This window comes from Leopardus geoffroyi, chromosome D1 (assembly GCF_018350155.1).
Source record: "Leopardus geoffroyi isolate Oge1 chromosome D1, O.geoffroyi_Oge1_pat1.0, whole genome shotgun sequence".
NCBI lineage: Eukaryota > Metazoa > Chordata > Mammalia > Carnivora > Felidae > Leopardus > Leopardus geoffroyi.
The window spans coordinates 64,503,633-64,527,862 of NC_059329.1; the positions used below are offsets into that span (position 1 = coordinate 64,503,633).

Sequence of the window (24,230 nt, forward strand, 5' to 3'; positions counted from 1 at the left end):
GACCTTAGCCTAGCTGTCACACAGGCTATCTTTGTAGTCCACAAAGTGGCTGGAGGTCTTTGTCCATCTTCAGCCTTTGTAAGGCCTAGAGTACCCAGGCCTCGGGTCACTTTCTTTCTGTGGGCTGCATGCTGCGCTTTAAGCAGTAGAGAAATCATGTAGTACAGTGATAAAAACCCAGGGCTCTGGGGTCAAGTGAACTGGCTTTACTTACATGTATGACACACTGGACACATTACTTAACCTCCATATGTTTCCATTTCCTCTTCTGTGAGAGAGAAATAGTGATAATACCAACATATAGGTGCTTTTAAGAATGAAGCAATAACGTGCACATCCTGTGCTTTACATAGGCGGCACCTGGTAAGTACTCCAAAACGTGAACGGCCATTTTGATTTCCGTGTTGTTTTTGTCGTGATCATTCCCCTGTGACTGGCCTCTTCCAGGACTCAGATGTTGCATAAACATGCCTTTCACGTTAAACAGACAATTCTCAATCCCCGGATATCAAAATTCACTTTCGACAGGAGTTTTCAGGATAAGAGATACAGGAAGTAGCTTTTTTAAAATGAAAATATTTGCTTGCAATAGCCAGAGGAATAGCATGTGCTGTTATTTGGAGAGTGCGAGCACAGTTTGGGGGCATTTTTTAAAAATCTTTTTTATTTGTTCTCTAGAAACGGAAGTAAGATTTTACCCTTTTTTATGTTAATCGAGTTTATCCTAGAGACTCTGCTCATTCACATTAAGTGGGATGGAATATGACAGTTTATAATTTAATTTTTCCACAAACCTATTTTAGCATCATTTCCAATTCTGAATCAAAGAACTAAACCTAAAATATTCCTCTGTGAGGAAATGGATGGTTGTTTGCCATTTGATTTAGAAGAACTCCTCAGATTTTATCACTAGGATTTCTCTTTAGATATGACTTAAATATAGCTGGAGCTCTGTTTGATGCTGTCGTGGCGTTCATGCAGTGGTGTAGACTCGTAATAAAATCCCTTCACTATTTCTTTTTCAACGTTTATTTATTTTTGGGACAGAGAGAGACAGAGCATGAACGGGGGAGGGGCAGAGAGAGAGGGAGACACAGAATCGGAAACAGGCTCCAGGCTCCGAGCCATCAGCCCAGAGCCTGACGCGGGGCTCGAACTCACGGACTGCGAGATCGTGACCTGGCTGAAGTCGGACGCTTAACCGACTGCGCCACCCAGGCGCCCCCCCTTCACTATTTCAATAACTGGAGTCTTTCAGATGGAGTATCCATTGAAATTGTTTCCTATTCGGTTTTACTCTGAATGTTAATTTTTCTGACCTAGGTCCCATCAATACAAGGTGATAGTACTGTGCTTTTATTAGATTATGGATCTGAGGACTCTGCCATGATTCTAATGAATTGATAGCAATCATATCACTATAATTATCACAGTATTTATTCTAGGAAAATATTTAAGTACTCTACTTATCAAGAAATGTATTTCATTTAAGAATAAAACCTGTAGGGGTACCTGGGTGGCTCAGTTGGTTGAGCATCCGACCCTTGATTTCAGCTCAGGTCGTGATCTCATGGTTTGTGAGTTTGAGCCTTGCATCGGGCTCTGTGGTGACAATGGAGCCTGCTTGGGACTCTCTCTCTCTCTCTCTCTCTCTCTCTGCTCCCCACCCCCAAAATAATTAAATAAACTTTAAAAAAAAAACTTTAAAAGAGAAAGAATGAAAATTGTAGTATCTTCACCACTGATTTATGGAAATTGGGTAGAAGGGGAAAAAAAGAAGAAAGCGAAGGAATTATTTCTATAAAATGAATTTACATTTAGATTTATTTTAGTTTGAGAGTCATGTAATTATCTTTCTGATGGGCAAAATCAAGTTTAGTAATATCTGATCTACCGTAAGAAAACTAAACTCTTTCCAGCTGTGTTGATCTAATACTGATAATTTGTATCATTGTGCATTTAAAACATTCTTACCTAAATTACTACCGACCTAGTTTTTTTTTTTTTAATTTTTTTTTTCAACGTTTATTTATTTTTGGGACAGAGAGAGACCGAGCATGAACGGGGGAGGGGCAGAGAGAGAGGGAGACACACAATCGAAAACAGGCTCCAGGCTCTGAGCCGTCAGCCCAGAGCCCGACGCAGGGCTCAAACTCACGGACCGTGAGATCGTGACCTGGCTGAAGTCGGACACCCAACCGACTGCGCCACCCAGGCGCCCCTACTACCGACCTAGTTTTATGGGTTATGTCGGGAAATACGTATGTATTAGTTATGGTCTTATCATGATGAGTGGTATATGGTCTTCTCATTCTTTAGGAATTGTGTTATTTATAAACACACACAAAACATTTTTACTGACAAAATGAGAGAAATGAATGAAATTTCCTTCACGTTCCAAAATTTTTAACATTCTTTTTAAGTAACGTTCTCGATACTGATTTGGGGAGGGAGAAGGTACTGTGCTGAGATGGCTCTAAACAGTCTGCTCTGCTGGTTCTTATTTCTTCCTTTTTTTCTCGTAATGCTCCTACTTCCTCACTGTAATCACTTCCTTTCTTACTGCTTCCTTCCTGCAGCTGTCTGGGGACTTGTCCCCAGAGTCCCAGGACAGCTCCTTTACCCAGAGCACATAAGCCTTAGACTCCCATTTAAGGGCATCCCCACTGTCCCTGCAGTCCATCAGCATAGCTTCTGTCACAGCACTGACATTGGAAAGCTCACCCTCTCCTGGCCTCTTGATCATGAATATGTGCAGTTCCCACCAATGTCTATGGAATGCCCTAAAGATGAGTTTTATCTTCTCAGAAGGTTTCTAGTCAGGACGACTTCCTGTTGTTTTCCCACGATCAAGCACATTAACATTCTGTTTCTAGCTAGCTCAGTTACTATTAGAACCCTCCAAAGTCCCTGTTAATTCTTTTCAATTTTAGATGAAATCCCTTTTGTATAATATACTGGAAATATGGATTTGTTTTCAGAATGCTTCAATACCAGAACATTTTAAATATCTCTATTCCAAATATATAAAAATCCCTAGGTCCTCAAAATAGAAGGAGCCTTTGCAAGGCATCTAATGCATTTCCTGATTCACATCCCAAGATGAAAGTCCAACCTGTTTTATTAAGTCGTCTCAAACTTCTTATATAACACTTTGGTTTTATAAAAATTTCAATTACCACACTGCCATCTCTTTATCAGGCCTGTTAGAACCTGTGTGTTATTGCCACAGTCTACTTCTGTCAGCTCCCCACCTCAGCACCAGGCAGCACTGCCCCAGAGGACAAGGACTCACTAGGAAGCTTTACCTGGAAAAGCTCATCATGTTCCAGCTACACTAGCCTCTCTCTCCATGCCTTCAGTGTCCCCTGCCTTTTCCTGCCTTGAGGACTTCACGAACAAGCTGTTCCCTCAGCCTGGAGTGCTTTTCTTTTTCCCCTCCATCTCCTTTGCAGCTTTAATGTCCCACCTAAAGCATCACCTCCTCAGAAAGGCCTCCCCACCATCCTGTCTGAAGTATGTGCTCTTTCCTCCACTCCCTCCCACTCTGCATTCTCTCACACGTCGCCTTGCCTGCATTTCTTCACAGGATCAAACTCTCTTTCTAACTAAATGATTATTTGTTTGCTTGTTGCCTGTACCCCTTCTCTAATCTAGGAGTTCTGTGAACTCAAAAACTATAGCCGCTGTTTTTCCCTATATATCTAACACCTAGTGCAGCCCCTGGCATAGAGCAGACTTTTTCTTTTTTCTTTTTTCTTTTTTTAATGTTTATTTTTGAGAGAGAGACAGAGAGACAGAGCATGAGGGGGGGAGGGGCAGAGAGAGAAAGAAACAGAATCTGAAAAAGGCTCCAGGCTCAGAGCTGTCAGCACAGAGCCCAACGCGGGGCTCAAACTCATGAACCGCAGGATCATGACCTGAGCCAAAGTCAGGCGCTTTACCGACTGAGCCACCCAGGCGCCCCTAGAGCAGACTTTTTCCATGAATAGCTGACAGAATACCTTCATCAGTATCCAGCCACTTTTATCATGTTCCACTGACAAGAATGGCAAAAGGCCAGAAGTATAAACCGAAGAAGGGCCTATGTGGGATGAGGCCGGTGGAAGGCCTTTTGTCTCAAGTCTTACCTGACTTCAGAGCCTTACACTTAGGCTTTTGGCTTTATCTCCAAACTAAGCAAGCCACAGACTCACAGAAATATACTGACAGAGTTGAAAGAAGGTGACAAATATTGAAATTTATTTATTTATTTATTTATTTATTTATTTATTTATTTATTTATAATGTTTATTTATTTTTGAGAGAGGGACAGACAGAGTGAGAGCAGGGAAAGATCAGGGAGAGAGGGAGACACAGAATCTGAAGCAGGCTCCAGGCTCTGAGCTGTCAGCACAGATACTGAGGTGGGGCTCAAACCCAGGAATTGTGAGATCATGACCTGAGCCAAAGTCGGATGCTTAACTGACTGAGCCACCCAGGCACCTCGACAATTATTGAACTTTAGATTCGGGTCCCATCACTGGCCACAACTCCAGTAAGTGGTATGCTGAGACTAAATGTTGTAATTACTCTACGAGGACCACAGTTCTATTAAGCTATGTTTGTGTGTGTGTGTTGAAAACATTTTTTAGATGTGAACATTTAAAACACAACAGTGTTTTGGATGAGTCTTAGATATTTCTCCACATTTTAATAAACTGACAGCTTGGAAAATGGAAGTTGCTTAGACTTCTCTCAACTCCCATGAGGTTCTCAAACTAGATGTAAATGTGTATTTTCTCTACTGGGGTTTAATTATTGGAAATTGTTATTTCCTTGGCATTCATCTATTTATTCTAGACACTTGTATTAAGCATCTTCAATGTGAAAAGTTCCATATCATATACTGGTAGTAAAGAGATGAAAAAACATATGTACATATACATATACATATACATATACATATACATATACATATACACACATACATATATATATATATATACATATATGTATTGCCCTGACCTTAAAAGGTCCACAGCTTAGTTGGGGAAATAGGCAAGAAGAGCCTATTTCCAATTATGCACATTAAAGTAGTCAAATTGTTTTCTAGAAGATCATTCTGGCAAGACTGTATAAGAGGCTTGAGGTAGGGTGAAGACTGGCTATAGTGGCTGATTCAGGTCAATAATGATGAGGTCTGAACTCCTGGAAGCAATGAAAGTAGAAAGAGGCATGAGTTGTGAGCTACTTCAGAGAAGGTGTTGGTGGACATAGGATCATCTTAGAAATAGGGAGTAAAACATTGGAAGATGACACCAAGATTTCAAACTTGTTTAACTTGGGAGGTGTGGGAGGAAGCAGGTCATGCATCAGAATATCCAATTGCACTTGACCCTACACCTCCACTGGCCAAGGTGTGATGGTTACATCTTTCTTATATCACTTACCCTGGAGACCTCTGAATCCTGCACTGAGAAAGATCCCCATTTCCTCCTGCCCTGTATTGAGTTCACTTCTGAGACTTCCTCTTCCGTGTCTGCCTACAGCTCAGGACAACCCAACCTCTTCCTCTCTGTCACCTGGGGAGTTTTCAAGAAGGGAAACAATCCCATCCCCAGCGTTTCCAAACTTCCCTGTCTCGACTTGAACCTAGTAAAGAAACCCATGTGGTTCTGAAATCATAGTTTGCTTCTTTCTTTCCTTTCCTTGAACCTTGAAGCTCTGTCAACACTGGTGCCCCAGAACCAGGGAAGGGATAGGCCAAGTTTCACCTCTAAGATGGGGGTCACTGAGATGATGGCAGGTAGAAGAGTGTATTTGTTTGTAGTTGCACAGGATATTTGGAGGTGCAAAGGATAGTGGGAATGATGACTGTCTGCTCTCACCCAGAGCCTAGACAGAAGATGTTGGCATATATGAGGAGAAAGCTGTGGGGACAGAAGGGTTGAAGATCCAATTCTGCTGAAGAGCTGGTTGCCAAGGTGGAAACTTGCTTGATTTCCCTACTGAGGTCTACAGCACCAGCTTGGAAGCTGATAATATGAGGCCAAGTTAAGTAACCAGGCTCAGTGAGAGTACCATTTCCTCCATGACAGTTTCCCAAGCCAGAGGCCTCTCTATCTGTCTCTGTGGCTCCCTAACATCTGGTCAGTTCTTTCCCTCTTCTGACCTGCTGTGTGTTAGTGTTTGACTATTTTATCACTCTCCTGGCCAGCCAACTCCTTGCAGGCAGTGGCTAGGCTTTGCCTGTCTGTGCCTTCCACCCTACCTGACCCTTTGCTTTGCACATTCGTATTTGGTAAATTGTGGTAATGTCCTCTTTCTTAAAATCCAGTGGAGGTAGTTGGCTTTTTTGGTGATGGTTCGGGGACCAAGAGTTTGTTAGAGGACTCAAAGTGGGACCTTGGAACCGGCTAACTCAAATTTGAGGAAAGGAGAGGAGGAAAAGCTTTTTTTAAAAAATTTTTTTATTTAAAAAAAATTTCTTTTTTACATTTATTTATTTTTGATAGAGAGACAGAGCACAAGTGGGGGAGGGGCAGAGAGAGAAGGAGACACAGAATCCGAATCAGGCGCCAGGCTCCATCCAAGCTGTCAGCACAAAGCCAGACACGGGGCTTGAACTCACAAACTGTGAGATCATGACCTGAGCCAAAGTCAGATGCTTAACCGACTGAGCCACCCAGGCGCCCCTGGAAAAGCTTTTTTATATCTGGGCCCCTGCCTCTACTGACCCTTGGCTGCATCTCAGCACAAGGCTCAGATTCCTTCAGGCATTAAAGTGTTTTTGAGTTTGTTGTAGGAAATCTGCTTTACAGATTTTGTTAATCATCTTTGAAATAAGGATTTCTCCAGGCTCAAACACCAATCTTCCACCTCAGATCTGGGACAAACCCATCCCCGATCTTTCACTTCTCCACAACAGGAAAATGTGCTCTGCCTGCACTGAGGGAAAGTGGGAGGTAGGGGGAGCTGAGGGTCTCAATCCCAGTGGCTGGCTTCTCTAAGACAGCGTCAGAGTGTGACTTATTTACAGAGGACCCCATCTCTCAGCTTTCCTTTGCACCCCCAGTCTTTGGAAACCATTTCTTTTCCTTCCTTTAACTGTGCACATTAAGTCCTGAGAATACCAAAATACAGGACTCCCCAGACCTACTCAGAGGACTGTCTGCTTCAGATCTCTCCTTGTCACACTCACTCTGTAGCATTAAAATTCCAGACCCTTGCCCTGGATTCCTGTGGTCTACTGTAGTTAAGGGCCACCTCCTTTGACCATTTTTAGAACCACCTCACCTGGGGTGACAGGGGCCAGATCACAATATTCTGTTCCATATCTTTCCTTTCTCTTGCTTTGGACTTGCCTTTCTATCCCACCTCCATGTGAATAGCCTATGAAATTATGGGATATTGATTTTCCATTTCTTCTCCTTTGTCTTCTTCTCATCCCTGCGGCGGCTTCCGTGCCCTACTTCCTCTTGTCTCAGCCAAGAGAGCTGCAGAGGTTATACAGGGAGGTGGTGAATTACCCTGGTTCCTACTCCTTTGAGCTTCTTTAGTCTACCCGCCCACCCCTCCGCCCCCCAACTCTGGTAATCCCTGACTCTCTCCTGAAAGGAAATTGAAAGCGATTGAAAGAGAGCCCCAGGGAGTGAGAACTGTCATGGCCTGTTACAGTCTGTGCTGTCTGCTTTAAGCCACCACCTTCTGGTTGGATTCAACTGTTTCCCTAATAGTGTGATCCTGAATGGAGGAAGAAGTATCGGGAATGAAACTAGTGATGGAAAACATTTGGGTAGATAATAGTGTTCATATCTGTGCTTGGTTTTTAAAAGGAATCTTCAGCTATATCAGAATTTTGAATGGAGGCATCCTGTGCGGTTGGGATCTTGTTTGGTCTTTGAAGTAAGATCTCTTCATGATGCCCTCCCCAGTCTACTCCCTCAACCCCCTGGCAATCCATTGTGGTTAGGAAGAGCCGAGCACTTGGGACTTACTTCTCTTCAGATTTACTGTCTAAGAAAATGTACAAGTAAAACAGAATATGTGCCATTGCTAAACAGAGTCGTGTATTTTAAATTAAAATTAAAATTTGCATGGCAGGCCTAGTCCTACATATAAGACAAAATGTTGCTGTGATGAGTCTAAAGCCAGTACTCAAAAAACCCAAAGGTAGGTTGTTATGCACAGAAAGTCAGCTCAGCAACCAGGTTGGGAGAAAAGTGGTAGCAGAGTGGCAGGGTTGGGTCCAGTGTAGACCCAGGACTGGTGTCCCATCAGACATTAGTCCAAAGAAGGTGGGCCTTAAGGAAGCACTTTTAATATTTAAACAGCATCGCTAGACGGTTCCTGGAATGGCTTGTTGTAAGTGGGAACTGACACCAGCCCCAAGTAGGGCCCTTGTTTGAATCTAGACTGGAGGGAAAAATCAGTAGCAGGGGCCACAACTGGTACCACCCCTTTATGGCCTTTGCATAGAGCTGGACACGTGCTGTTCCCTGCCAGTCCCTTCTGCCCAGAGATCCCAGTAGAGTGAGACTGGAGCTCTGTTCCGGCACTGCAGAGGGTCAAATGTCTGGACAAGGGAGTGACTGAGCTGTATGAGCACAGACAGCTGGTTTTAGGTGTTTAGCAGCATCCCCTGACTGCCTTCCCCCCTACTTGAAAAATCGTAAGATGCAGAGAAAACTTAAGATTGTGGATTTCTTTCTAAGAAATTAAAATCTGACAACAGAATCTTTCAGACCACATGGTTTTTGCACATATGGGGATGCATATGCCTGGGATGTGTCTGCCTGCGGTGGACTAGGTTGGCTCCGACAGGTACATGTGATCGTTCTGTGATTGTGCTCTTGTTGTACCGTGTGGGTGATTAATTAGTGACCAGGAGTATAGGTTGCTGAAGCATAGGAAGGTATGCTGAGCATAGGAAGATGAAGAGGAATGGTTAGTATAACAACATCTGTGTTACCAGGGAGAATAATTTCAGACATGTTTGGGGGTCTGTTAATCCCATTTTACATCTTTATTTCATAAAGTAGTCTCAAGAAAGGAAAAGAAGACAAACTCAAATGTTTACTCTGCCTCTCGAACTATTTGTAAGTCCCTCAGAGACAGCCTGGCTGTTCCCTTTCACCTACTGGTGGACAGAGGCTACTTTAATTAAGGTTATTGGGAGACACCAGAAAAATATGGTATAATGACTCTGAGCTGAAAACAAACAAAAATAATATGGAAAACAACCTTGTGTGTAATGACTACTCTCAATTTATGAGGACTCGCACAGATAAGGCAGGTTTCATAGAGAATTTCCGGAACACTACTAACCCAAACCAAAAAGCTTCTAGGGTAAAGACTAGATTCTGTCAGCAGATACTCACTTTGCCAATATCAGTATCCAACCTTCTTTGAATTCCTGTATACATTTGTAGTAGCTTACCTTTAATTGTTATGCTGTTAGTGTTTATTGCAGAAATAAAGCCCTTGCTCCTGATCACTAATCACCCACATAGTATGACAGAAGCACTGTCATGGAGTTGCCAGTGGCACCTGTCAGAGCCAACACAGTCCAGCACAAGTGGACACATCCTGTCACCTACATTCTCACAAGAGCAAGAACTGTGCTCTTGTGAAATGCTTTGATTTTAACCAGTAAGAATTTCTTTACCAATAAAGTTATAAGCCAGAGACAGGAAATTCTATCTAATTTAGAGACAGATGCATTCTTCTTAAGGCAACAACACATAGCTAACTATTTCAATTCCAGGATGACATTATATATAAAAGGTGAATAATTTTATTTTTAAAGCAGTTTGTACAAATCTTTACATTCCACCAACCGAATAGGCTTCTTTATTGGCATAGTAGTTTAGAAAGTGCATTAAACCTTTACAGCTCCAAGGTCACATGGCAGTAGGTTTGTTTCCTGATACCAAGCCTCGATTTTGAGCCTCAAGCCTTGGGGAACAGCTTACTCACATTGATGAGCCTTTTGAATTTAGGCCAAAAAAACCAAAAAACAAAAACCCACGGATCTGAGCTTTTAACAGTGCATAACTGACTACCTCGAGCCCAGGCACAAGTTTCTGGAAGACCTGTAGCTATTGGGGTTGTAACTTTTCTTCTCTCTTCCTCCTCACTCAAGGCATAATTCAATCCGGAGACAGCTCAACTTGTCAAACCCGGACTTCAATATCCAGCAGCTTCAAAAACAGGAACAGTTGACTGGAATTGGCCGAATTAAACCGGAGTTATATAAGCAGAGGTCACTGGATACTGATGATGGGACAAGGAGTAACAGCAAAGCCTGTGGGAAACTGAATTTCATTTTGAAATATGACTGTGACTTAGAGCAGCTCATAGTAAAGATTCACAAAGCTGTCAATTTGCCCGCCAAGGACTTCTCTGGGACTTCAGATCCTTATGTCAAGATCTATTTGCTTCCTGATCGGAAAACAAAACACCAGACTAAAGTGCACAGAAAGACCCTAAACCCTGTGTTTGATGAAGTGTTTTTGTTTCCGGTTCCCTACAATGACCTTGCAGCACGGAAGCTTCACTTCTCTGTGTATGACTTTGACAGGTTCTCTCGCCATGACTTGATCGGCCAAGTGGTGGTGGATCACTTCTTAGACTTGGCTGATTTCCCCAGGGAGTGCATCCTTTGGAAGGATATCGAGTATGTCACCAATGTAAGTCCAGCATTTCTCCATTTGGGGGGGAGGCTTCTTGGTCCGCGTGCATACAGATTACTTACACCTTATTTTATTTTGGGGGCAAAGTATAAAATTCACTTCCATGTCTGGATAGCTGTTGTTTCAGAACCTTCCTTGTAACTTCCCAGAAGCAGACCTTTAATAGTATTCATTTTAAAAGTTCCCGGAATTGCTCATGAAAACAGTATTAAAGAGCAACGTTCTCTCTTTTCTACTTTCTAATTCTTAGCTATTCCCTAACTGGCAGTAGATATTATCTGCCCTCCTTGCCACATTTTCTGTAGAGCTTTCTTAGGTTATTTGTGCTAAATGGATCCTGGCATCCTATTTGCTATAATCTGCAGCTACGAGACCATTGCCAGGCTCTCTGAGAGCATTATGTCCTTGCCTGTGTGCCCAGGTCAGCTCAGTTGCATTTCCCATGATCAGATCTTCAACTTGAATCCCAGAAGTGAGAATGGTTGACAAGAGTTTGTACCACATTTGTAAATACAGAATCAAAGTGACAGGGAGTTCAGTCTGAAAAGATCTGCAGATATTGGCAAAGCTAATCAATGGAAGGTCAAATCCAATTTAGAGCTCAGGAGAGAGGTCTGAAGGGCTACGGCAATGACACCACAAACCCATGTTTACATTTTAAATGAGATTGCAGTGGTGATATTATTACTCCATTTACATCCTTATCACTCTCCTGCAGACATGTATTGACACTGCTGAAATAGAAGGAAAACTGGACTTTCTTGGGTAATGTTGATATTTTAGAGCCACTTGCTTCTTACATCGGTCCAGATTCCTTCAGGCAACTTTGCTCGCACATCTTCTAGAATGCGAGCCCTTCTGAGGCCAGCATAGTTTTCTTTCTCTGCCTTGGCACCCAAAGAAACCAAGCTCCATAATCCTTCCTCAGCTCAGATGATGATCCAGCTTGAATTTGGAGCCCAGTAAGTGAAAGGCTCTCATCCTGCTCTGGAAGAGAACACGCAGAAATCTCTGTGTGGTGACCAAATACCCACACTAGTCTTCTCACTCTTGTCTGCCTTTGTGAACTGGGGACTCACCCACACTTTGGCTGTTCCAAGAGACATCTTCTCTTCTCATGGCACTAGATACTGGTGCCAGCTTTGTCCTGATACTCACATAAGCAAAGTGTGGCACTCAGTTTTGCTGGCCCTTATCACAAGAATGAAGAAAGGAAAGAAAGAGCTGGAGAGAGCAGAGCGAAGAGTCTGTTTCTGAAGTCTTTTTTCTTTGTTTTGTTCTTTTTCACTAAATCTACCTATAGCACAATTTGCAAATTACTATCAATCTATGATAAGATTTACTATCAGAAAGAACAATCATCCAGCCTGATTTTTCTTCAATTCAGTTGGCTGGTACTTGACATTTCACATAAATTTTGGCATCGAGTTGTCAAATTAATAATTCTTTCTGGTATTTGGACTTGTATGAAGTCTGTAGATTAATTTAGGGAAATTGTGCATCTTTATGATATTGAGTCTATTCATTACCATAGTGTATTTTGTTTCATTTATTTATTTCTGTAAAATTCTAGGGGCGCCTGGGTGGCTCAGTTAAGCATCAGACTCTTGTTTTCGGCTCAGGTCATGATCTCACGGTTTGTGAGTTTGAGCCCCATATCAGGTTCTCTGCTGACATTGCACAGCCTGTTTGGGATTCTTTCTCTCTCCCTCTCTATCTGCCCCTCCCCTGCTTGTGGGTGCACTCTTTCTAAATAAATAAATAAACTTGAAATAAATAAATTAATTTAATTAAATTCTTTCATTCGAGGCTTATAATTTTCTTCATGAGGATCTTGCATGTCTCTTGTTAGATTTATTGGTAGGTGCCATGTTTTTCATTATTTTAGGTACAGTTGACTGTTGAACAACATAGGTTTGATCTGCTCAGGTTTACTAATACATGGATTTTTTTTTCAGTAAGTGCAATACAATGCTATAAATGTATTTTCTTTCCTTATGTTTTTCTTAATAACTTTTTATTTTATCTGGCTTACTTTATTGTAAGCATACAATGTATAAAACATATGACATACAGAATATGTGTTAATTGACTATGTTATCAATAAGGTTTCCAGTCAACAGTAGTCTATTAATAGGTAAGTTTTGGGGGGTCAGCACTCTAACCTTCACATTGTTCAAACGTCAACCATAGTATTTTTTCTAAAATTGCATTTTCTAACTTTTGTTGTTATATAAATGCAGTTTAAATTTATCTTCAATTTGACAATCTTGTAAAATTCTTATTAATGCTTATAATTTGATTGTAGAATCTTCTGAATTTTCCTTATAGATAATCAGACATGTGACTTGATAGTTTTGTGGGTTTTTTTTCTAATCTGGATGCTTTTACTTATTTTTTAATTCAGTTTACAAACTAGGATTTCCAGTAAAATGCCAAATAATAATTTTGGTAGTAGTCATCCTTGACTTATTCCTACTTTTAAGTGAAATGTTTTTAACATTTTCATAGAGTATAATTTTGCTGTAGATGTTTTGTGGATGTCTTTACCATATTAAGAATGTATCCCTTGGGGCGCCTGGGTGGCTCAGTTGGTTAAGCATCTGACTTCGGCTCAGGTCATGATCTCGCAGTTTGTGGGTTTGAGCCCTGTGTTGGGCTCTGTGCTGACAGCTCAGAGCCTGGAGCCTGCTTCGGATTCTGTGTCTCCCTCTCTGTCTGCCCCTCCCCCACTCGTTCTCTCTCTCTCTCTCTCTCTCTCTCTCTTTAAAAAATAAATAAACATTAAAGAAAATTCTTTTAAAAAAAGAATGTATCCCTCAAAGAAGAAGAAGAAGAAGAAGAAGAAGAAGAAGAAGAAGAAGAAGAAGAATGTATCCTTCCATTCCTTCATGACTAAGACTTTTTATTATAAACATTTGTTTTGTCAAATGCTGTGATCCTGTGAGGTTTTTCTCTGCTATAATTTGCTATTTTACTCAATTACATTGATCAGGATTTTAATTTTGAACCAATCTTATATTCCTAGTATGATCCACACTAGATTTGATATATTACTTATTTTGCATATTAAGTTCACTTTGCTAATATTTTGTTTAGCATTTTTTTAATCTGTGCCAATGAGTGATACATGTAATTTACTTTCTCATATGGTTCTTATCTGGGTTGGAACCAAGGTAATTCTTGTTTTATAAAATTAGTTGGGGGATTATTTTGGCTACTTTCCTTTTGTTTTTCCTTCGTGCTCCTGGAGGCTTTGGGGTTTGTTTATTTTTCTTTGAACTGAAAATAACTCTTTTAGTCTCTGGCTAGTAGTGAGGTTTAGGTAGTGAGGAAGAGAAGGGAGCAAGGTGGGCATATTTATTCCCCTACATAGCCTCCTTAGGATATCTGTAGGCTGGCAATAACCCTCAACTGAAAGCCACAGTTCCGCATATGTCTTTGTTTTGCTATTGTTTTTAGAATGTTTTTCTGGGTATAAAAATAGGGTTTTTGGCATTGCCAAAAATGATTTTGGCATTACAAAGCTATCATTCCATAGTCATCTGACCTCCATTTCCCTTTGAGAAGTTGACGTTTACTATAATGTTTATTCCTTTGTATGCAATTTTTTTTCCTTTGCTTTCAATATCTTGCTTTCCTCTTTAGTGTTCCATAGTTTAATTGCTAACGTTGCTAAGTGGCTATTTTTATTTATTCAGACTGATTTATAGGGTTTCTGAATATGAGATTGTTTCCTTTTATCAGTTCTAGAAAATTCTCACCCATTTACCTCTTTTCATTTGTAGAAATTTCATTTGCGGTGTTTCCACACTTGCCTAGTATCTTTAATAGTCTCTTTTTTTGTTTCAACATACTTTCAGTTCCCTTTTTAATTTCTTTTACCATTATGTACAAGTAACTTTTATATTCTGTTCCTAACTGCACCAGCTATAATCTTTGTAGCTCTGATTTTTTTGTTTGGTATTTCCATTGACTTAACTCATCATGCCTTGTTGCCTCCTATATTTAATGATTTGTGATTGTGAGTTCATATGGCTTGAAACTTTGTCAGTAGAAAATTTCATGTTCTGGGCTTCATGTTCTGCACTCTGAAAGTGCATTCCTTCAGGGATGATTTGTGAGCTAACCAACAGGGAACCATTCTAAACTGAATTTTGAGCTTGAGGGTTTAGGGGCAACAGAGAAGTAGGGTGAATATAGGCTCCAAATGTGTAAGTGCAGGCTTGTATTAATGGTTAGAAATTGGCAGGAGAGACTTTTTTCCCTTGCTTTCCCTAGAGCAAGTCGAGGACAGGATATATCTTTAGCTTCTACTTATGCAGGGCAGAAGTTCTTTTTTGTTTATCCTTTAAGGATGTGACCCTTAATCTTTAGGATTCCAGCTTTATGCAGGGTTCTCCCACAGTAGTCTAAAAACCACACACTAAACCACTAGAGATTCACATTTCCTTCATTCAAGCTCCAGTTCCAGAGCTTACTTACCTCCATGGATTCATACTTTCTTACTGTTTCTGGCCACTGAAAAATTGCATTTTTGTCCCATCAGCTCTGCCATGCATTGAAAATGATTTTGTAGGGGCATCTGGGTGACTCAGTCAGTTAAGTGTCTTGGCTTTGGCCCAGGTCATGATTTCATGGTTCATGGGTTGAAGCCCTGCATCGGGCTCTCTGCTGACGGCTCAGAGCCTGGAGCGTGCTTTGGATTCTGTGTCTTCCTCTCTCTCTCTGCCTCTCTCCTGCTCATGATCTTTCTGTCTCTCAAAAATAAATAATTGTTAAAAAAAAAAAAAAGAAAGAAAAGGATTTTGTAATCCAGTATTTTTACCTGGAGGAGTTTCTGTGAGCATTTACCCTGTTGTTGGAAATATCATGTGCTACAGTATATTGTTTAAAGATTGTTCAAAAAAGCAGTTGTTACCTGTACTAACTGGATAGTAATCTGTGTATTGGATGTTTGCCTTGTGATTGAATAGCCAGAAAGAACCTTAGAGGTTCTGTAATCTGAAATCCTCACTTGGCCCATGGCACTGAGGTGGAGGGCCATTAGGAGATTCAGCTAAGCTCACATAGCTGAATAATGGCCAAACAGGAATGAGGACAAAGGTTTTCAAGCCAGTTCAGTCAGTTCATGAAAAGATGTTTCAAAATTATCATACATGCTGGCTGGCTTCTCTTTGCCTGGCTATCTCCTACTAAGCTCTTAGATCCCACCATAAATGCCACTGCCTCAGAGAATTTGTATCTGACACCTGGACTAGGAGGGTAGGTTTTTTTAGTATTTGTTTCCATGACACTCTGTACTTTTGTCATTACTCATTATACCTTCCCCATTAGACTGTTCTGTAAGTGCGCAGACCATGTCTGGCATGTTCACTACATGCCCAGCCTCTGGAATGGTGCCTGGAAGTAAAATAATTAATATGCACTTACTGAATAAAATGAAGCTCCTTATGTGGGGCTAATTTGGTGAGGCTCCAGGGACTGATTTGGTTGGAGAGGAGTTTTATGCAGTGCTGAAACCCATAAACTAATCTTTCCATTTTTAAAAAATCTTGTTCTTTATTTCTCCAAGTAGATTATGGGTTTTACAAATGTTAGCAGTCAAATAAAAACTAATCCTCACACCTTCCTGTGAAGAAACAAAATGGCAGTTATTGAGTGTAAAAACAGTAGTTTAATTGGACCTCTCAACTGAAGCTATATCAATCAATAAGAGTGTGATGCATCTCTGTGGGATATGTTTCAGTCAACAAGAGAGAAGACATTATCAGGGGGAAGGTTGAAGTTGAGAGAGCATGAGTTTAGTGGTCTGGGTGAATGTTGGTTGTCATGCCTGGGTCTTGACATTTTCATATACCCCACTCATCACTGACTCCCTGGTGAATAGGCATTGAGCATTCAGGAATCTCTCTTTCAATGGCCCTCTTAGAAACTGGTTCAGAGACTTTCTCTGGGAATCTCTGATCATCTCAGCTACACTCTAATTTGGGAGAGATGGCAGAGTTTTCATGTAGTAACAGTGGAAGCCATGAGGTTTCCTCTGTGCCCATATGGACCCCAGTTCAGAAGAAGGAAGGGTACAGTTGACAATAGCATAGACTCTCTTTTAATGTTAGGAATTTTAAAACTGTACATTTCCATCAAAATTTGACTTTGTGAGTCATTGCAAAGTCCCATATTTTTCAGTGGCTGATTTAGGAATTTTCCTGTTCTGTCTTCTAAGTCCCTGAGGCCATTTTTAGACCTGATTGAGGTGTATACCTGGAACCAATCAGGAGGAAATATAAGTATTCAGGGAAGCCAGTTGAATGCAGATAGGGCAGGCAGTCTCTGTCACTGAAGAAGTTTATTAATTTAATCGTGTTTCATTCCATTGCACCATGAGCCCGAGGTATTATCATATGATTGTATAGCTATGTCAGATTCAGTGGCATCCTGGTAGATGTGTAACATCTGGCTGGTAGAGGTGGAGGGACAAGAAGGGGACCTGATTTGTAGCATTTGTTTATTTCTGTGGAGCAAATAACTCCTAGCGGCGCTGATTTTTCAAGCTACCAATGTGACATCACTGAAGGTGGAGCTGGCAAAAGATGCTCACATTGGCTCTTGCAAGCTGGTGCCTGTTGATAAGAGCTGGCTTCAGTACACAACTGCATTTAGTGCTGAAAATACTAACACTGGTTGGATAACTGATCCTAAGAGAACAACAATTTGAAAAACCCCATAGAAAGCCCTGGTTTCCAGCAGATGACAGGGAAGCCAAGTTCCTTCCATAATGTGGGTGTGAGTGGAGTCGGCCATCGCCGAGGCTCATGAGCTAAATCTTCACAAAAATCCATTGAATCCCACCCTGTCATTTTTTCCACTCATGATCCCTCAGACATGTCAACCCCTCGACGTCAAGATTATTCAGAGGCAGTGAAAAGTGGCAAAACTGTAGAACAGAACATCTGAAGGAAGGAATTACTAAAGCTGCAGGTCTCTGACAGAGACTTTGATAGCTTTTATCCTTGCCTAGGACAAAGCTTTTGCTTTTTCAATGAAATAGATGACATGTACAAGAGTATATAGAATGCATATGTATGATTTAATAATAATAACAAAATAACATCAGTCAATCCAGAATTTAGCTCAAGAAAGAGAAAATTGTTTATCTCTTTGAAGCTCTCAGTGTGACTTTCCTCCATCCCTGAAGTTTCTCCAGAGGTAATCAATAAACAGAATTTTAGAGCTACAATTCCCTTGTTTTTAAAATCACTTTACCACATAAGAATAGGTTGTTCAGTTTTGCCTATTTTTGAAATTTTGTGGAGAAATTATATTGTATGTATTCTTCTGCAAACTGCTATTTTCAGTATTTTGTTTTGAATCGCTTATGTTCATATATATACTATAGTCCTTTTTTTTTTTTTTTTTTTTTTGGCAGGGGTGTTTTAGCATTTCATTGTATAGTGTAGCATAATTTATCTCATCTCTTGGGCATCTGGGTGGCTCAGTCATTAAGCATCTGACTTTAGCTCAGGTCATGATCTCACGGTTCATGAGCCCAAGTGCCCTGCTTCGGGTGAGCATGAGCCCTGCTTCTCTCTCTCTCTCTCTCCCTCTCTCTCTCTCTCTCCCTCTCTCTCTACCGCTTGTGAGATTCTGTCTCTGTCTCTCTCCCCCTCTCTCTCTGCCCCTTGTTCACTTGTGCCCTCTCTCTCTCTCTCTCAAAAATATTTATCTAGTCTCTTGTCAATGGATATTTGAATTAAGTTTTTTCTATTTCAGGAAATGCTGCTAAATGTATGTTTTTTAAATTTCTTTTTAATGTTTATTTTTGAGGGAGAGAGAGAGAGAGAATGAGAATGAATATGACTGGGGGAGGGGCAGAGAGAGAGGGAGACACAGATCTGAAGCAGACTCCAGACTCTGAGCTGTCAGCACAGAGCCTGATGCATTGCTCCAACTTACCAGCCGTGAGATCATGACCTGGGCCGAAGTGAGATGCTTAACTAACTGAACCACCCAGACACCCCTGTGTGTATGTCTTTTGTACATGTCTCCTGGGAAATATGTGCAAGAATTTCTGTTAGGGTATATACCTAGGAATGTAGTTTCTAGATCAGAGATAATTATATCTCAAGGAGGTTTAACAATAATCCCGGTAGCAGTGTGTGAGCCCATGTTAGTCTGTGCTCCCTCCAACACTTGGTGTTGTGTCACTCTCTAAAAAATTGACCATAGATTCTTCTGAGGATTGTATGCTGACAATTATTCCATGCATGAATAAGGACAGTTTTGTTTTTTCTTTCCTTTTGGCTTCTCTCTCCCCACCATCTTTATTGCTTGCTTTATTGTATTTGCCAGGACTGCTGAAACAAAGGTCCACAGAGTAATCTGCCTTGTTCCCATCCTAAAAAGAATACTTTGAATTTTTATACTAATAGGCCATTGGCTGTAGACTTTGAAAACCTGAGTGGATATTGAATTTTATCAGATGACTTTATGAATTTATCTAGATAATCATATGTTTTGCTCCTTTTATCTTTTAATGTGATAAAGTATATTGCTTTATTTTCTAATTTTGGTAAAAACATTACTGTGATAAATCCAACTTGTACATGATGTATTGTTTTTCATATACATAGATATACATAAATGTATGTGTGTTATTCAATTGTTTGGTTTGTTAATGTTTTGTTAAAGATTTTTATAACTAAATTCATGAGTGAGATCAGCCCCTGATTTTATTTTCTTGTTTTCTGTTCATCTGGTTTTGTGATCAAAATGAGTTGATGGAGCATTCTTTCTTTTTATTCTCTTGAGGGTTTTGTGTACAATTGAAATCATCTTTTCTTTCAGTGTTTAGTAGAATTGACCCAATCAGCCTTCTGTATCTCGTGTTTACTTTGGGGGAAATTGATTCCATTCCTTTGTTATTGCACTATACAAGTTTTCTATTTCTTTATAAATCATATTTGGTGATTTAGATTTTTCTGTTTTAAATGTATTGACTTATAGCTCTTCATAGTCTTATCTTTTTATTTTCTATCTTATCCCTGGCTAGGTCCTTTTTCTCATTTCTAACATTAATTATTTGTTCCTATTCTCTTTTTCTTTGATCAATATATTGGAGGTTTGTCAGTTTTTATTAGTCTTTTCAAAGAACTGTTGAATTTTATTGATTATATTTAATTTTTGTTTATTCTTTCTTCTTTTGATGGTATGATTTTTTTTATTCCTTAGGTTTATTCAGTTATTTCTTATTTCTTACATCTCCAGGTCCTTTCTAAACCTATTTTATTGAAGCATGATTGATGTGAAAAACTGAATATTCTGGACAAGTATGCATTCATGAAACCATTGTTACCACCAAGGCCATTGACATATCTATCACCTCCCACAGTTTCCCCCCATCTTCTCTATTATCATTATTATTATTATTATTATTATTATTATTATTATTATTGTTATGAGTAGTGGTAATAGTATTATTTTTGTGTGGTAAGAACACTAGCAAAGGATCTACTTTCTTGGCAAATTTTAAATATGCAGTATAGTACTGTTAGCTATAAGCACAATGCTATATATAGATCTCTAGAATTTATGTATCTTACATAACAGAAACTTTAGATATGCGTTTAAGGCTATAAATTTCCCTTGAAATGCTACCTTAACTGTCTACAAATTTTGATATTTAATATTGTCGTTATTCTGATCTGTTTTCTAATTTCAAGTATGTTTTTTTCTTTGATCTACATATTTTACTTGAAAGTGTGTCTTAAAAATTTCATATTTAATAGTTTTTTAAGTGTTACTGCCCTAATTAGAATGTGATCAGGTATGTAGACTATATTTTGCATATTATGTGATATGTGTTGATACTTGCTTGATGTTCTCTTTTGCCTGTTTATATATATATATGCTATATGTGCTAGAAAAGATTATGCATTACCCACATCCATATTTTAGTAGATATTTTTTTCTGCCCAACATATTGGTTGTCAAAAAACATGCTTAGAAATCTCCTACTATGATAGTAGATTTTCAGTTTCTTCTTGTAGTTCTATCAGTTTTGCTTCATATATACATGTATATATATGTATTTATGCTTATAATATTGGCACTTTTTATATCTTTCTGGCCATTTGAACCTTTTATCATTATTTAGTGTCTGCTTTTACCTAGAGAAATATTTTTTGCTTTCTAAGTGCACCTTTCCAAGTGCATCTTTTCTGGTATTTATAGAACTAGAAACCCTTCCTTTCAGTTAGTTTTGTCTTATATATTTTTTTCTGTTCTTTTACCTGCAGATTTCCTATATTCTTATATTATAAGTAATTGTAAATACTGTAGTATTTACAATTATAAGTAATTGTAAATACTGTAATTGTAAATACTGTAGTCTGTTTATGTCATTGCAAACATTAGTATTTTGGGGTTATTCTACCCTTTTATATTATGCTTATTTTAGTCCTGATATTTTTTCCTATTTTTTTGAATTAAGTTTTCTCTCCATTTCACTTTCTCTCTTCCACTAACTTATAATCTGTTTGTTCGTCATTTCCTAAAAATTGTGACATGCATGGTTAATTTAATAAACTTAAGGAGTTAATCAAAACTATACTTATATCTTGAGCCCTCAGCTGCAGTCTCCCTCATTCCAGGTACCATGGTACTGTTTTCCAGTGTTATACTTCTGTCTTGCCTTGCTTTTTTAGTCCCTCAGTTAGACATTATAATTAATGTTTTCCATAGTCAATGATGGTTTTCATTTATCACATATTCATCACTGGTGTTTGCCATTTCTTCAGGCTTTCCTTAAAGATGACTTTTCATGTTTAGCACATCCTCAAGATACTGCTTCAAGAGAGGGCCTGTCGTTGTTAACTCTCAGGATTTTTTTGTCTGGAAATGTTGCTATTTCACATTTATAAGTGAAAAAAAAAAAAACATGACTATACACGTCTTTGGTGGATAATAACTTTTTAAAATTTTTTAACATTTATTATTTTCTTTGAGAGAGAGAGAGATTAAATGGGGGAAGGAGCAGAGAGAGAGGGAGAGAGAGAATCCCAAGCAGGCTCCGTGCTGTCAGCACAGAGCCAGACACAGGGCTTGAACTCAGTTAGCGAGATCATGACCTGAGCCGAAACCAGGAGAATCGGATGCTTAACCAACTGCCACCCAAAACCCCCTGGTGGATAATATTTTTTTTCTCAGCAATAAATCTGTTGTCTCCTTGCCTTCAAACTCTTGGTTTTGAGAAATCAGCTACAATCTAATTGTAATATACCTTTCTCTTCTCTGTTTTAAGACTTCTCTTTGTCTGCAATTCTATGATGGTATGGATGCTGTATATTTTGCTTAGGATTCACAGGGTATCTTGAGTCTGGGGATAAGTGTCTCATCAATTCTGAAAATTCCCAGCCATAATCTTTTCAAATATTGTCTCTTCCTGATAACCTTCTATCTTTTCCTTCTGAAAACAGATATTTTTAGACCTACTCACTCTGTCTTTTATGTTTGTTTACTCTTTTTTTTTTTTTTTATTGCTGATGCATCCTAGGCAACATTTTTAGATCTGTCTTTCAGTTCAGTAAATCTTTCTTTAGCAATTTCTAATTAGCTATGTAACATATCCATTGAATTTCCCATTTATTAATGTAATTTTCATTCCTAGCAGCTTTGATTTCCAAAGCTTTGGTCATTTGTATAATTACATGATCCTCTTTCACATATTTGATATCTTTTAAAAATTTCTTTAAGATTATCAATCTACTTACATAATATTTTCAATCAGACAATTATAAAATAAAATAATATGATTCTAGACATCACTTCTGCATTTGAAACAAAAGGAAAGTGCCAAGAAAAAAAAGCAATGCTTACTACCTCTTGGAATTTCCATCAGGAAAGAAAGACTTCAAAGTCACACTGATATCTTCTGCTTATTTCTTATTGGCCAAAACTGTGTCATATAACCATATTCACATTTAAGAATGGTTTTGAGGGGTGCCTGGGTGGCTCAGTCAGTTGAGCATCCAACTCTTGATTTAGGCTCAAGTCATGATCCCAGGGTTGTGGGATCGAGCCCCACATCAAACTCCATGCTGAGTGTGGAGCCTGCTTAATATTCTCTCTCTCTCTCTCTCTCTCTCCCTCTCCCTCTCCCTCTCCTCTCCCTCTCTGCCCCTCTCCCCTGTTCTCTCCTCTCTCTCTTAAAAAAAAAGCTCTCTCTCTGTCCCTGTCCCCTGCTCACATACTCTCTCTCTCTCTCTCTCTTAAATAAAAATTTAAAAAAAGAAGAATGGTATTGAAAACATAATTTTTTCCATTTTTCATCCCCTATGCTGGAATGTGGCCAGATGAGGGGGTTAGAAATGTATGTTAGGTTGGCTGGCATAGTGTCTGCCCCAGTGACCCAGAGGGAGATGCTCAGGAACATTTCATTGAATCCAAGTCTGAACTTAAGTATCCCATCTAGATGCTCTGGGTTGCACAAAGAGGAGGACAGGGCAGAGACCTGAGAAAGCAGGCTGGCTCTGTTGGGATTCCTGTGTACATACAGGGAGGCAGTACCACAGCTCAAAATTGATAGTGGGTGGGGTGGGGGAGCGTGCCTGGGTAGCTTAGTCAGTTAAGCAACTGACTTCAGCTAAGGTCATGATCTCATGGTTCATGGGTTTGAGCCCCACTTCTGGCTCTGCACTGATGGCGAGGAGCCTGCTTTAGATTCTGTGTCTCCCCCTCTCTCTCTGCCCCTCCTCTGCTTGTGCTCTCTATCTCAAAAATAAATAAACATTTAAAAAATTCTTTAAAAAAATGGTAGCAGGGGGGGACTGATATTTTTCTCTATAAAGTCTACCCATGCTTTGATTATTTTAGGTGGAATTTGGAAAAGAGAACATTTATAAGGGAAATAAAAACATTTATAAAAATATCTGTATGGATTGGTATGTGAATGTTTATAGCAGCTTTATTCATAATTGCCAAAAGCTGGAAACAACCTAAATGTCCTTCAGTGGGTAATCAGATAAATGTTACATCCATACGATAAGACACTATTCAGTAGTGAAGGGAACAGGGTGTGCATGATGCACACACACTGTAATATGGATGAATCGTAGGTGCATTGTGCTAAGTGAGAGAAGACGGGCTCACAAAGCCCCATACTGTGTGATTCCATTTATTCCATAGGATATGAGGAACAAGGCAAAATTACAGGGACAGAGAACAAATCAGTGGTTGTCAGGAGTGGGGGCAAGGAGATGGGGGGACTACAAAGGGGCACCAAGAGGGAATTTTGGAGAAATGATGGAATCATTATAATTGTGGTGGCGGGTACAAGCCTCTACGAGTTTGTCAAAATTCATTCCACTGTCTAACATACCAGTGAATTTTACTGTCTTTAAATTAAAAACAAATTAATAAAAATTAAAAATCACCTTTGAGGGGGAAAATAAATAATTAAATGAGAAAAAAAAATCGAATGAAAAAATAAGAAAAGGTACAGTGTGAAGCGATAGAGAGTATAGGATAATCAGTAAAAGTTCCCTGAGAAGGTAG

At 39.5% G+C, this 24,230-nt stretch overlaps 1 protein-coding gene across 3 annotated transcripts in view; it reads left to right on the plus strand.

Annotated features, from left to right (window-relative positions):
• SYT9 (synaptotagmin 9) overlaps positions 1-24,230 on the plus strand; it is a 200,168-nt gene that overhangs the window by 58,700 nt on the left and 117,238 nt on the right. For all 3 annotated transcript variants that reach the window (XM_045484375.1, XM_045484376.1, XM_045484374.1), the window contains exon 3: positions 10,127-10,673. In XM_045484375.1, coding sequence (XP_045340331.1) covers positions 10,127-10,673 — 547 coding nt within the window. The remainder of the gene's footprint in view (positions 1-10,126; positions 10,674-24,230) is intronic.